The 14,925-nt window shown below is 44.2% G+C and overlaps 1 protein-coding gene across 1 annotated transcript in view; it reads left to right on the forward strand.

The window, feature by feature from the left end:
• Positions 1-14,724, forward strand: part of DTX1 (deltex E3 ubiquitin ligase 1) — a 153,390-nt gene extending 138,666 nt beyond the window's left edge. Inside the window, exons 5-10 of the mRNA XM_075319985.1 lie at positions 441-602; positions 2,305-2,366; positions 3,377-3,535; positions 8,514-8,675; positions 8,767-8,856; positions 13,772-14,724. Of these exons, the coding sequence (XP_075176100.1) occupies positions 441-602; positions 2,305-2,366; positions 3,377-3,535; positions 8,514-8,675; positions 8,767-8,856; positions 13,772-13,999 (863 nt within the window). The 3' untranslated portion in view covers positions 14,000-14,724. The remainder of the gene's footprint in view (positions 1-440; positions 603-2,304; positions 2,367-3,376; positions 3,536-8,513; positions 8,676-8,766; positions 8,857-13,771) is intronic.
• The last annotated feature ends 201 nt before the right edge of the window (positions 14,725-14,925 follow it).

Consider the following 14,925-nt stretch of genomic DNA (forward strand, 5'->3'; position numbering starts at 1 on the left):
TGAGGTGAGTGCGCAACAGGATATTGTATGCATTCAATATTCTGAAAGGTTGTAAAATATATCATAACATGAATATGCCCACAGCATAAGTGCAAAGTATTTATACCAACACTTTATTTTATACAAACATACAATTATGGCATATAATTACTGCATTAGGACCACATGATACCCATATGTTAGAGCTAACAGGGTGGTGCTAATAACTGTGACTATGAAACAAATTTATATAAAAAGTAGTGTTGCACCCTCACCCTTCCGAGCATAGATTCTGTAGTTTTCCATGTTCTGTTCTGTCTGCACACTCCATACACCTGTGATAGAAGGTATTAAATGATTTGTTCAGTGACGATAGCTCTGTATGTCATCGCCAAGCCCATGATGTCAGGAATTGGAAAAAAGTAGGAAGTCATAGTCATACAGCTGTTTTCTTTTGTCAGGAATGACTGGCATTCTGATGTGTGCAGCAGGACTACCGGTGTGCTTAACCAGAGCCCCTAAACCAATACTGCACCCACCTCCTGTCAATAAAGAGGATATCAAACCTGTAAGCGGCATCAGTGGCATCTGTCGAAAGACCAAAAAGAAACACCTGAAGAAAAGTAGGTGCAAAAATGTGTCTGTAAATGGAGTAATTATGAGGGGTTCGAAATACCAACAATCACGGTCGCCATTAATGGTGACTGTGATGGTTAAGATAACACAGCACAACAACAACAACAAAAAATTAATCTGCAATTAATCAAAAAACAGTTTGCTATAGTAAATCGAGTGTGCATATCCCAAATCCAAAGTCAGAATTGTTGTAACACGTCAGGACATTTTTTTGTATAAGTTTGCCCATATATATTAAACACTTGAAAAGCATTGAATAATTTTGTACAGAATGAGTTTTACGCCAACAATTACCTGATCTACATCAAATCTTTCATACTAAACAGTGTATGGAAATCTAAAGGAATAACAGAATTTCAAAAAGTCTCATATTTCAATGTAAAAGTCTTAAGCCTGCTTTACACGTTACGATTAAGCATACGATATCGTATGCGATCGTAACCGCCCCATTGTATATGCGGCACGTTCAATTTGTTGCCCGTGTCGCACAAACGATTATTTGCTGTCACACGTACTTACTCTTCCATACGACCTCGCTGTGGGCGGCGAACGTCCACTTCCTGGAGTGGGAGGGACGTTCGGCGTCACAGCAACGTCACGCGGCAGCCGGCCAATAGAAGCGGAGGGGCGGAGATGAGCGGGATGTAAACATCCCGCCCACCTCCTTCCTTCCGCATTGCCGGCGGGAGCCGCGAGACGCAGGTAAGATGTCATGATTGACTCCTGGCTCAGCTGGAGCTGAGCCTTTTTTTTAGTTTCACTTCTGATGCAGGTCACGTTAGGGGTTAATCCTTTCTGCCTCGTTCTGGAGGTCAGGCTGCTTTATTAGGGCACTGTTTCTCTTGGACTTCGCCAGTGATACTTCTGGCTCTGCTGTGTTCTGCTCTTGAGTGACCTGTTGTCTGCCCTGCCCCCTCCTGACCTCCGTGTTCACCTGACCTGTTAACCTCCTCTGTTGTCTGTTTCTCTCCATTGTAGAAATATCTTTATTAAACCTCTCTCCAAAAACGTCATGTTACATCGTTACAGAAATAGACACCATTTTTTTCCATCTTTTCCATTATGACAGTACTTGAAAATCAAATGTCATCCAAGTGCGGTTTAAATTTTTCACATACCCATAGACTTGCATTGCCCATTTTGATCAGTCACTCTGCTTTTTGTATGCAGACCTTTTCGGTCTCAGCAATTTTCCATGGACCGCTAATCACAAACGTGTATGGCCCCATGGACTATCACAGTTACCATGGATAGCACACATACGCTAAAATTGGATGTATGAAGCCTAATTGTGATCAGTGACATGAATCATAAACTTCTGTATCTCCCAGTCTGCAAAAAACAGGGGGCTTGTGCACAGACTATAATGGGTACATGCTCTCTCAATAAAAGCAAGGATAGAAAAACGGACATCTGAATGAAGACTAATACCAAATTTTGTGGCTAAATGAGTTAAAGTAAGATTACAATGCTCACCACCAATCCAACAATTCCGTAGACAATGAATGGAGCGGAGGTGGGCATATGTGAGTGTTTAAAAGGGGCACCCCAGATCCCTATTCTTGAGATTGGAGGGAGTCTCAGTGGCAGGACCCGCAAGCAGAATGGAATACAGAATTGTATATGTACTTGATTTAGGAAATAATTTGGAAACTAAAGTAACAGAAATCATCCTTCTTACAAACTTAGGCAAGAACCCAGAAGAAGTAGTGCGAAGATACATCCAGAAAGTAAAGTCTCCTCCAGATGAGGTTAGTATTGTATAGCAGCTGATGCGTTTCGGTTACAAGCCAACCCAAGTTTTACGTGCCATGGGGAACTAGGTAACCATTTAGCTGAGGACTACAGTGCTCATTTTTGTCTGGATAATGCTAGTTAGGCTGCTTTCACACTACGTTACTACGTTTTTTTAACATGCGTCATGAACGTTTTTTTAACGCAAAAACGGATCCAGTGCAAATGCATTTTCATTTCAATGCATTTGCAATGGACTCGCGTTAACATGCGTTCACCTGCGTTTGCGTGCGTTATAGTGAGGATCCAGCGACCTGCAGTTTTTTAACTTTTTTCAAAAACGCTACTTGTAGCGTTTTTGAGCTGCGTCCAAATACTGTTTTTCACTGGATCCTGACAATACTGCACGCAAACGCATGTGAACGGTGGCATGCTGATAGACAGGATCCTGCTTGCTCTACTGAGCATTCCCAGAAACCAGCCTGGCGTGATCAGTCTCTCTCTTCCCCTCTCCCCCTCTCCCCCTCCCTCCCCCTCCCTCTCTCTCTCCCCCTCCCTCTCTCTCTCTCTCCCCCGCCTGAGAGCGGCGGACGCTCGTAACCAAGGTAAATATTGGGTAACCAAGCAAAATGATTCACTTAGTTACCCGATGTTTACCTTGGTTACGTGTGCAGGGAGCAGGCAGATTGGCTTCTAGCAGCTGCGGACGCTCGTAACCAAGGTAAATATCGGGTAACCAAGCAAAGCGCTTCGCTTAGTTACCCGATGTTTATTTTGGTTACGTTCGCAGCTGTCAGATGCCGGCTCCCAGTCTATCACGTTCAGTTCCCCTCACTCCCGATCACATGACTTCAATGCCCGCCCATAAACCTCAAGTGACAGGATCCTGCAAAATAACACTTGCGTTTGCATGCGTTTTTCTTTGTAAAAACAGGATCCACTTTTACAGCAAAAAAACGTTTACGACGCATGTTAAAAAAACATAGTGTGAAAGCAGCCTTACAGTTTCTTTATCTATTCTTTTTAGGATTGCACCATTTGTATGGAGCGTCTGGTCACTGCTTCGGGTTACGAGGGTGTTCTGAATCATAAAGGAATCCGTGCTGACCTGGTTGGGAAATTGGGGAAATGTAATCATATGTACCATGTGCTATGTTTGGTAGCCATGTACAATAATGGAAATAAGGTAAGTCCCGCTTCAACTTATTGTACATGGGAATTTTCTTCTCCTTTCCTTCCTTGTAATCACTTTCTAATGGGCCAATACACGGTTGACCTGTCCCACACGCTGCATGATCATTGTTTATATAAAGCTTATTCTAAGCATTTACATTCTAGAAAAAAAAAAAAAGACTTTACAGTCGGCATTGTACATGTTTCTACGGGAAAGATTTGCCTACGACGCAGTACAGGAGAGTATTGCACTGTAAGCTGTTAGGAGTGTTTCTATCAAGAAACTGTTTACTGGTCCCAATAGTAATAGAATGCATTGAGTGCAAGATTCATAAATAATGCTGTATATATTCTTAAAGGGGTAATCCTCTCATTTCTAGAGTAGGTGTTCAGGGGGACCAGTGAAGTAATGATATTATCCGGCTTACAGGTCTGATATTGTGCACCTGACATATTCTATCTAATAGGATAGGCGTGCGATACTTTTCGCATGAGACAACAAGAATCTTTAGAAGTGACGTCATTACTCACCTCCTGATGGTGAAGTGAGACTTTGCATTTTCATTTCAGTTTTAGCATATTAGATTGGCCACATCATAGAATAGGGGCTGTAAAGCTTCAGAAAATCTTCCTGTATGTTAAATTATTATCACTATAATTAAGGGGACATTATCAGAGATTCTTCAATGGGGCACACAGCTTTACTCTCCTCTCACCAGGTCACACAGATCTCAATGCCGGCATCTACTTTGATTAACCCCTTCAGCCCCCGGGCACTTTCCGTTTTTGCGTTTTTGTTTTTTGCTCCTTTTCTTCCGAGAGCCGTAACTTTTTTATTATTCCGTCAATCTTGCCATATGAGGGCTTGTTTTTTGCGGGACGAGTTGTACTTTTAAATGAAACCATAGGTTTTACCATATATTGTACTGGAAAACAGCAAAAAAAATTCCAAGTGTGGAAAAACTGCAAAAAAAGTGTGATCGCACAATAGTTTTTGGGATGTTTTATTCACAGTGTTCACTATATGGTATAACTAATGTGTGGGTGTGATGCCTCAGGTCGGTGCAAGTTTGTAGACAGCAAACATGTATAGGATTACTTGTATCTAAGGGGTTAAAAAAAATTCACAAGCTTGTCCAATAAAAGTGGCGAACGTTTTGCACCATTTTCCGAAACACGTAGCGTTCTTATTTTTTGGGATCTATGGCTCATTGACGGCCTATTTTTTGCGTCTAGAGCTGACGTTTATAATGGTACCATTTTTGCGCAGATGCTACGTTTTGATCGCCTGTTGCATTTTGCGTAAAACTTGCGGCGACCAAAAAACGTAATTTTGGCGTTTGGAATTTTTTGCCACTACGCCGTTTACCAATCAGATTAATTGATTTTATATTTTGATAGAGCGGGCATTTCTGAACGCGGCGATACCAAATATGTGTATATTTATTTATATATAATATATATATATATATATTATTTATATTTATTTATTTTTTAACCCTTTAATTTTCAATGGGGGGAAAGGGGGGTGATTTGAACTTTTTAGGTTTTTTGTTTTTTTAAACTTTTTTTTTACTTTTTTTTTTAATTTTACTAGTCCCCCTAGGGGGCTATAGCGATCAGCAATCCGATCGCTATTATCTATCTGCTGATCACAGCTATACAGCTGTAAACAGCAGATTCAGTCACTTTGTTTTTCCCTCTGCTCTCGGCCGAGGGAAAACGAAAGTGAAACATCATAGCTGCAGGCGTCATCACATGACCCTGTGCTACGATGGCAACCACCGATAGTCACGTGATAATGCACGTGACTTCCGGTGGGGGCGGCGGTAAGTAATAAACATGGCCGCGCACATTTAGGTCTTGCTGCCAGACTTTGGCAGCAAGATTTAAGGGGTTAATGGCCGCAGGTGGAAGCGATTCCACCCGCGGCTAGCAGGCACACATGTCAGCTGTTGAAAACAACTGATATGTGTGCCGACCGCTGCCGCCTGCCCGCGGCAGGGGGCGGGGCTTAACGGGACACGATCCTTGATGAATAGATCCGTCCAAGGTCGTGAAGGGGTTAAAAGGAGGGAGGGGGAGAATGTGTAAGCTGTGTGTCTTTATAAGGGTACTGTTCCACTTGTGTGTTGTATGGACGAGTGCAATCCGATAAAACATTGGATTTCTCTCACTCTAATGCAAATCTATGGGGCAGTGTCCATCTGCAATTGATTTCTCATGCCATAGCGGCATGTGGAATAAATCGCAGCATGCGGTGTTTGTCAGCGAGTCTCGGCTCACTCACCACCATACAAGTCTATAGGTGCGTGTGAAACATCGAACTGCACTCGTATGTCATCCAACCGCAGTGCAATGTAAGCAGAGTCATACCGGGGAGGAGATGGGTAGAAAGTGCTCCTTCCCTCATCTCCGCAGCTGTGACCTGATCAGAAAATCAGATCACAGTTGCATGACCTTCGGCTCACACCCGCGGCAAAGGGTCAGTAAAATATACTCAAGGGGAACCGTACCCAACAGACAAGTGCAATCCGATAAAACATCTGATTCCACTCGCACCAGTGTTAATCAATCAGGCAGTGTCCTTCTGCTATTTATTCCTCGGCTCTAATCGTGCTGAGGATCAAATAGCAGCTTGCTGCGTATGGCTGCTTAGATCACACCAGATGTGCTAATGCAAGTCCATGGGTGCGAGAAAACAATCGCACTGCATAACAGGCGCATGTCAAATGGATAGCATAGGCATGTCATACAGATGGCATATGCATGTCATATTGATGATATACGCATGTCACATGGATGCTTGGTGAGAAAAATCTGCACACTCGCATGGCACTCGCATAACACTCGCATGTCATACAGATGCTAGGCAAGAAAAAAAACGCGCACTCGCATGACATACGGTAGACCATACGCATGACACTCATCCCACTTTTTCTGTAAGAGTATCGGAGTGATTATTTGTACGCAAGTGGAACCGTACCCTAAAACACATCTCTCTGCATCTATCCCAGGCATCAGGCAATAATTCCCTGATAGCTGACACAGAATGAAAACGGTCTATGTGCCACACTGCAGCTCTCATTTCACAGCACTGTCTGCTCTTCTCTCCCTCACCCCACACTGTCACTGCAGCATGTCACATACACAGCTCTGGATCTGTGCCAGCTATCAGGGCATTATTCCCAGATGACTATGATGGATCCAGAAAGGTGCTTGTAATGACACACAGCTCTGCTGTCCTCCCCTACCTTGCTCGTAAAAAGAATATGTGCCAGTAGTGAGATCTCTTAGACTTGGTGAGGAGCGCAGGGGAAGAAAGAACTTTTGTATGTGTTATTACATGTCTTACCATATCACACAGAGAAAGACAGTTCTGACCTTTTCTGGGGACGTTTCCTTTTTTCCTAAATGACGCTGATGATCATCAACGTTATGCAAGAAAAAAATGCCCCCAGTGAACAGTATCTGCTCACACTCCATGAGTTAGTGGAAATTAGCATGAAAACGTTACAAGCTAATATCTCCGCAAATCAGATGAGGAATAAAAAATGTGTTTTATTCACCTCTGCAGTCACTATTCCATGATGTGGCTAATTTAATTGTAAGTCGTTGCTTTAAAGGGGTTGTCCACTATCGAATGTGAGTACAAGTGTTGTTATTTTAACTGGCACAAACATTCTGATTTACAAGGGGTCGTCTGAGTAGTGGACAACTCCTTTTACTGTAAGTGGGTATTCAGCCTTTATAAATTTACAGCATACAGGATGGGTATCTGTCTCTCGTCACCTCTGACAATCAGCTGTATGAACAGGCACTGTGAGCACTGCAGCCACTTAAAGGGAATCTGCCACCAAGTTTTTGCCACCTAATCTGAGAGCAGCATAACGTAGAGACAGAGACCCTGATTCCAGCGATGTGTCACTTACTGGGCTGGTTAGTGTAGTTTTGATAATCTGCTGCTGATTAAATAATGATTTTTTTTCATTAGAGAACTACTTGGCATGCTGCCAGGTAGTCCAGCATATTCATGAGCTCTATGTAAGGCCGGGGCCACACGGGGGACTAATGTGATCCTCGCATGACACTCGGCTCACACTGGCAGCACAGCGGGAGCAGAGTGTCATGCGATTGGACCTCAGCTGTGGGGGGCAGGCCGGCGCTGAGGAGGGGAGGGAGGGATTTATCTCCCTCTCTCCTCCGTAGCCGGCTATTGCCATTCTCTCTCTGCACGCGTGGCACACCGGTGTACCGCGAGTGTAGTGCGATTTTTCTCTTGTCCCATACACTTCAAAGGGTGAGAAAACAGGATCGCATTACAGTCGCAACATGTGATTGTTTTCTCGGTCCGATTAGGGCTGAGAAAATAATCGCTCATGTGCGCTGACACACAGGCTAATATTGGTCCGAATGGAATGCGATGTTTTATTGCATTGCACTCGCTCCAATTTTCATGCTGTGTGTCTTAGGCCTAACTGCTAGATCTGCAGCAGAGAAAACAGTGATTTTTATGAATATGACAACAAACAACTTAGTAAGTGACACTTCGCTGGAATCAGGGTCCCTGTCAACATTATGCTGCTCTCAAATGTGAGAGCAAAAACCTGTTGACAGAGTCCCTTTAAATGCTCGCAGATTGATTCTTTCTTGACCTATACTTTTCATAACTGCGATGCCAGATATTACAATATTGCCCTAGTCACTTAAATGGAACAACACTGTAATACTTTGCACCACTGCGACATAAAATGAGCAGCACAGCCCCTTCACATTGCTGATCAATGGGGATGCCAAGATTCGGCCCCCCACCGATCTAATATTGATTTTCCATCCTAAGGATATGATAAATAACCGCTTTGTTCAAGTCTGACGGGCAAAGGAAAACTGCTTGGCTCTGCGTTCTCTTCTTTTGTAGATTTCCGGTCATAGTTTCCCTATGTGTTCTATTCCTTACATTGTACAAACAACTTTTGATACTTTCTCCCCAGGATGGCAGCCTGCAGTGTCCTACATGTAAAGCAATTTATGGGGAGAAAACAGGCACACAGCCTCCAGGGAAGATGGAGTTTCATGTTATCCCCCACGCACTTCCAGGATATCCTGAATACAAGACGATCCGCATAGTGTATGATATTCCAAGTGGAATGCAGGTTATTTACAGCTCTGTGTAAATTATGGGAGCTTTTATTTTGGTCCACAAGTCATTGTTTTTATCACATGAAATATTATTTTGGTTTCCAGGGGCCCGAACATCCGAACCCAGGGAGGAAGTTCACAGCCCGAGGATTTCCACGGCACTGCTACTTGCCAGATAATGACAAAGGAAGGAAGGTGAGAAATGAAGAAAATTAATTTGTGTTAGCATTGTAAAGTGTAATCAATGTAATCTTACATATTTATGGCGTAGACAGAGGATATATCATAGATATATGATAGATGTGGGTCCCACCTCTGGGACCTTCCCTTGTTTCCAGAATGGGAGCCGGCTACACCCACCCTGATCTCCTGTAGAAGTAAATGGAGAGACTCACACAGTCAGGAGACTCCATGGCAGATTCCATAACCTTTGACATAAAAAGCACATCATGCAGCACCCCGTTTCAAGTCATTGGGCATCTTACAGAGCCACTGGTGTACTTCATGCTGCAGATCTGTTACAGAGTTGTGGCTTCCATTACAACAAAATAAAGCAGATGGTAACAGAGCCGTACCCCTTCTTCTAGCAATCAGTGTAATTATATATATATATAGGGCGGCACGGTGGCTCAGTGGTTAGCACTGCAGTCTTGCAGCGCTGGGGCCCTGGGTTCCAGTCCCACCAAGGACACCATCTGCAAGGAGTTTGTATGTTCTCCCTGTGTTTGCGTGGGTTTCCTCTGTGGTCTCCGGTTTCCTCCCACACTCCAAAAACATACAGTTAGGGACCTTAGATTGTGAGCCCCAATGGGGTCAGTGTTGCCAATGTATGTAAAGTGCTATGGAATTAATAGCGCTATATAAATGAATAAATTATTATTATTATATATAGATCATTGCTAGAGATGAGCAGATTTTTGGAAGTTCGGGTTATGTAGGTTCAGCCAGACTTTAGATAAAGTTCTGTTCTGGATACGAAATTGACCTGAACCCCAATGGAAGTCACTGATTGGGCAGTTTGGCTCTCCCCCACATACAGCGAGGGATAAACAGATCACTTTTGGGGGATGGAGGGCAGGATTTTTTTTTGTACTCACTACATCCAATAACTCTGATTTTACCCCCAGTACGAACCATTCAAACACTGCAAGCGGCTCACACTGGACCGAGCACTGAGCGTACCCAAGCACAGCGATGCTCGCTCAAGTGGTCACCATATGTAAATCATCCAAACTCAAACACTGATTTTTTTGTATAATCTGTGTTCAGTACAAACACCAAACTTTAAAGTTCAGGTATGCTCATTTCCAGTGGCGTAACTACCGCGGTCGCAGCGGTCCGGGAGGGCAGGGGCCCGGCGGCCGCCAGGCAGATCAGCAGCCAGCTCCTGTCAGTGTAAGAGGAGCTGCGCTGATCTGCCGCAGACCACGTGGCCGCTATTTGACCCGCTGCCGCCACCAACACCGGGCCCCCAAGCCTGGTGTCAGCGGCGGCATCGGGGCCCCCTGCCTGGTGTCAGCGGCTGCGGCGTCTCCCCAGTCACCGCGCACAGTAATGATGAAGCATAGCGTGACCGGTGCCGCACTATGCATCACCATTCTCCCCCTGTGCGGTGACGTCACTCCCGCGCGACTGCTGTGCTGAGTTCACAGAGTGCAGGACGGGAGGACGTCGACCGCACCGCAGCATCGGGAGAACGAGCAGCGGGGAGGACGAGCAGCGGTGGAAGAGGAAAGTGGTGAGGACAGAGCAGCGGCTGGGGATCGAGGAGAGCGGTGAGGACAGCAGCGGTGGAAGGAAGAGAGAAGGTGAAGACTTGTTGTTTTTTTTTGTTTTGTTTTTTTTTTAATACAAATTAGTGAGTAAACGGTGGCCAGAGGCTTGGGAAGGCAGTTCTGGGGAAGCTGCATTATTATACATGGAAGCCTGAAGAGGCTGCTTTATACATGGAGGTCTGATGAGGCTGCATTATATATAGAAGCCTGGAGAGGCTGCTTTATACATGGAGGTCTGAGGAGGTTGCTTTATACATGGAGGTCTGGGGAGGCTGCATTATTATACATGGAGGCCTGGAGAGGCTGTATTATACATGGAGGCCTGGAGATACTGCATTATACATGGAGGCCTGGAGATACTGCATTATACATGGAGGCCTGAGGAGGCTGGGTGTATTGTTATACATGGAGGCCTGGAGAGGCTGGTTGCTATATTATAGATGGAGGCCTGAGGAGGCTGGCTGCTATATTATACATGGAGGCCTGGAGAAGCTGGCTGCTACATTATACATGGAGGCCTAAGGAGGCTGGGTGCATTGTTATACATGGAGGCCTGGAGAAGCTGGCTGCTACATTATACATGGAGGCCTGAGGAGGCTGGGTGCATTGTTATACATGGAGGCCTGGAGAAGCTGGCTGCTACATTATACATGGAGGCCTGAGGAGGCTGGGTGCATTGTTATACATGGAGGCCTGGAGAGGCTGGCTGCATTATTATACATGGAGGCCTGGAGAGGCTGGCTGCATTGTTATACATGGAGGCCTGGAGAAGCTGGCTGCTACATTATACATGGAGGCCTGAGAAGGCTGGGTGCATTGTTATACATGGAGGCCTGGAGAGGCTGGCTGCATTATTATACATGGAGGCCTGGAGAGGCTGGCTGCATTATTATACATGGAGGCCTGGAGAGGCTGGCTGCATTATTATACATGGAGGCCTGGAGAGGCTGGCTGCATTATTATATATGGAGGCTACCTTATACATGGACTATGGGGGTGCATTATAAAACATTGGGGACTATGTGGTGCAGTATAATATATGAAGGACTATGTGGTGCAGTATAATATATGGAGAACTATGGGGTGAATTATAATATATGGAGAACTATGAGAAATTCATTATAATAATTGGAGGGCTACTTTATACATGGAGGATTATGGGGGTGCATTATAATACATGGAGGACTATGGAAGAGTATTCTAATATATGAAGGGTTATGTGGGACCCTTTATACTATTTTGGAAAGATGTATAGCAGAGCATGGGGAAGCAGTGTGCCGAGGACAAGATGGATATCAGAACATAGGAAAGCTGGGTGCTGATAGAGGGTATTCAGATCATGGGAAACCTGGGTGCTGTGGGTAAGAGCCAAGTGTCAGCATCATTATCCTGTACCCCGAGTGTCAGTGTCATTATCCCATACCCCAAGTGTCGGTGTATGTGGAGGGGGGGCCCAGATCTGAACTTTGCATCGGGGCCCATCAAACTCTAGTTACGCCCCTGCTCATCTCTATCATTACGACACCTTAGCACATGTTTAAAATGTTTAAAGAGAATCTGTCACCCAGTCAAGTATCCAGCTTTTGTTCATATTTTATTCTTGCAGCTCTGTGAGTAATTCCAGAGACCTAGGCCTTTTATTTGGTGAAAAATATCATTTTTAAAGGCTTCTCTACATATCCTGTGTGTTATGGTCGCTTGGTAAAAAACATGAAAATTATCACTAAATAATTGGCCAATATCTGTGTCACCGTATGGTGAATTTAAAAAAACAATACAAAAACGTACTCAACTACGTTCGGGTATCCGCCTGCAGAAAACGTATATGCCCGAAAATGGTGCAAGACAGAGTACACACTGACTCCGTCTGCTCCATTATAGTCAATGGCCCCGTCGGCGTGTGCGTCCGAAACATGTTTTGAGAGGGGTTCAGATGGATGCCCCGGCGGGACCAGTGAAAGTAGGTGAAAACGCAATGTGAAAGTGCCCTATAAGACCAAAAAAAAAGCACTGTGTGAAAAACAGGAGTCCTAAAATATAACTTTTAATAAGTAGTAATAAAAGTGAACCATAGGCTCACAAAGGGTGAGTAAAAACAGTGAACGCACAATAAACAAATCATGCTAAATGGGGGCATGAGACATAGCCCAGATCATATCACCATTGGCAGAACCTGTGTGGCAGTGGTATCCTCAGTTCACAACCAAGAGACCACCCAATTATAATGCCAAGGTATATATAAATTGTGTAGAGACACACTCCCCCTTATTACCCCTGACCAGAGGCAAAGATGGAGAAACGAAGTAAAGTGTGTCAAAAACTGTACTTAACAAACACATCAAAAGCTGGGTATCCTAACGTAATTATATCCCATACAGGGAACGATCTTACCCACTCTTGTGAAGTACATAAAGGGCGACTTAGAGAGACATCAATTGATGTGCGGCACATTTGAAATTTGTTTGTTCTGACATACGGCAGTATGCACATCACTGGGCATGACTAAACTGCAGTATAGGATATACATGGGCAGTACCCAGTATCTTTCACATGAACTCCCCTGATGATTGTTCCCCATGAAACGCGTTGGTAGTAAGTGATTCTTCACTATATGGAGGTGACCCCTCTGTGGCATTCCTGTGGGACCTGAAGAGCTTAAGAGCTGGGGCTAGGTCTCATGCCCCTATTTAGCATGATTTGTTTATTGTGCGTTTTCCGTGATTTTACTCACCCTTTGTGAGCCTATGGTTCACTTTTATTACTACTTATTAAAAGTTATATTTTAGGACTCCTGTTTTTCACACAGTGCTTTTTTTTGGCTCCTCTTGGATTCAGCTATTTACTACGGTTGATACTGTGGATCCTCTGGGTTTTTTGCTATTTGACTGCCTTATAAGACCACCATAGAGTAAGGCCGCTTTCACACTGTGTTTCTCTCCCCGTTCGGTGGTCCCATTGGGGCTTTCATTTGAACCCTTCGCAAAATGGGTTTCGGATGTATGCGCCAATGGGGCCATTGACTATAATGGTACAGATAGAGTCAGCCTTTTGGAGGCGGACACCCGGGCAAAGTGGAAGGCATCTGGGTGTCCGCTTCCAGTATATACAATATACTCCTGAAAATGGTGCACGACAGAGCACACGGTGACTCCATCTGCACCATTATAGTTAATGGCCCTATCGGCGCATACGTTCGAAACCCGTTTTAAGGGAAGCCCTAACTGGACCAGTGAACGGGGAAAGGAACGCAGTGTGAAAGCGGCCTAACATTTAACATTGATATATTTATATATATTCACTGTAAAATATCATCCATCTGGTATTATATATTCCAGGTCTTACGAATGTTGGTGGCAGCATGGGATCGACGCCTGATATTTGCTATTGGTACCTCAAGCACGACAGGGGAATCCAACACAGTTGTATGGAATGAGATTCATCACAAGACTGAGTTTGGGTCCAACCTTACAGGGCACGGATACCCTGATCCTAACTACTTAGACAATGTTCTAGCTGAACTTACTTTGCAGGGAGTGACTGAAGAGAAAGCATTGCCCTATTGAGCTCTGGACCTTTTCATACATATGGCGCTAACAGCATCACTTGCGGCACATTGACATCTTTGTTTTGCTAGCTACTGTCTCCTGCTTTTCCAGGGGATTTAATCCAGCAGAAATGGGAAACCAAACAATATGGCCTTGCAATAGTTAAAGAGCAAAAATTGATTGAGGATTCTGCTGCGAATCAAAGATACCCAACATTGTAGTTGGAGCATGGAATCATTCTTCGCAGCATCCCAGGCTCCAGAGGCAGCATCGGTTGCTGAGCATCCATTTACAAAGCATGATGTTTTTGGTAAAAAATGAGCGTTGTTCCAGCAGGTGGCGACAATTCAGTGAATGTTTGGGAGACATAATGGACTTTGTGTAACAGGTCAATGGTGGCACATTCACCACAAGCCTATGAAAAATATAATGCGTTGTCTGTATAGTAGTGGAAAACTATAATAACAGGTCATACGCTTCCCTCCTATTATCATTTTACAGAAGAGACCAAGGGCCTCCTGCCTCCATCACCTGTGTGATCAATATAGATGTTGTGTGAGGTCTGTGTGCTATACAATCAGAACTATGAAGGTATATCCTCCTCAGCAATGCTTAGTACAACCAGGCTCTGAGCTGTGAGCAATAAGGCATATGTTTACAAGCCGGTATGCTGGGATATTATGGGTTACCTAGAATTGAAATGTAGCAAATGTCATCTTATTAAACGGAATGCATCATATACAGTATATAGTCAGCATCACTATCATTTTTATATAGTATGCAATACAAAGAAGTCCATAGAATATGCTAGGAGAGTTAATTCAGCCATTTTAATCAACAAAACTCAACAAAAATGTACCTTAACCTGGATGCTCAACCTAACCTCTGAATAATGTTATTTATCAGGAATGTAATAAGTTGCCCTGGTATTTAATACAGCAGAA

The sequence above is a fragment of the Anomaloglossus baeobatrachus genome, chromosome 1 (assembly GCF_048569485.1).
Source record: "Anomaloglossus baeobatrachus isolate aAnoBae1 chromosome 1, aAnoBae1.hap1, whole genome shotgun sequence".
NCBI lineage: Eukaryota > Metazoa > Chordata > Amphibia > Anura > Aromobatidae > Anomaloglossus > Anomaloglossus baeobatrachus.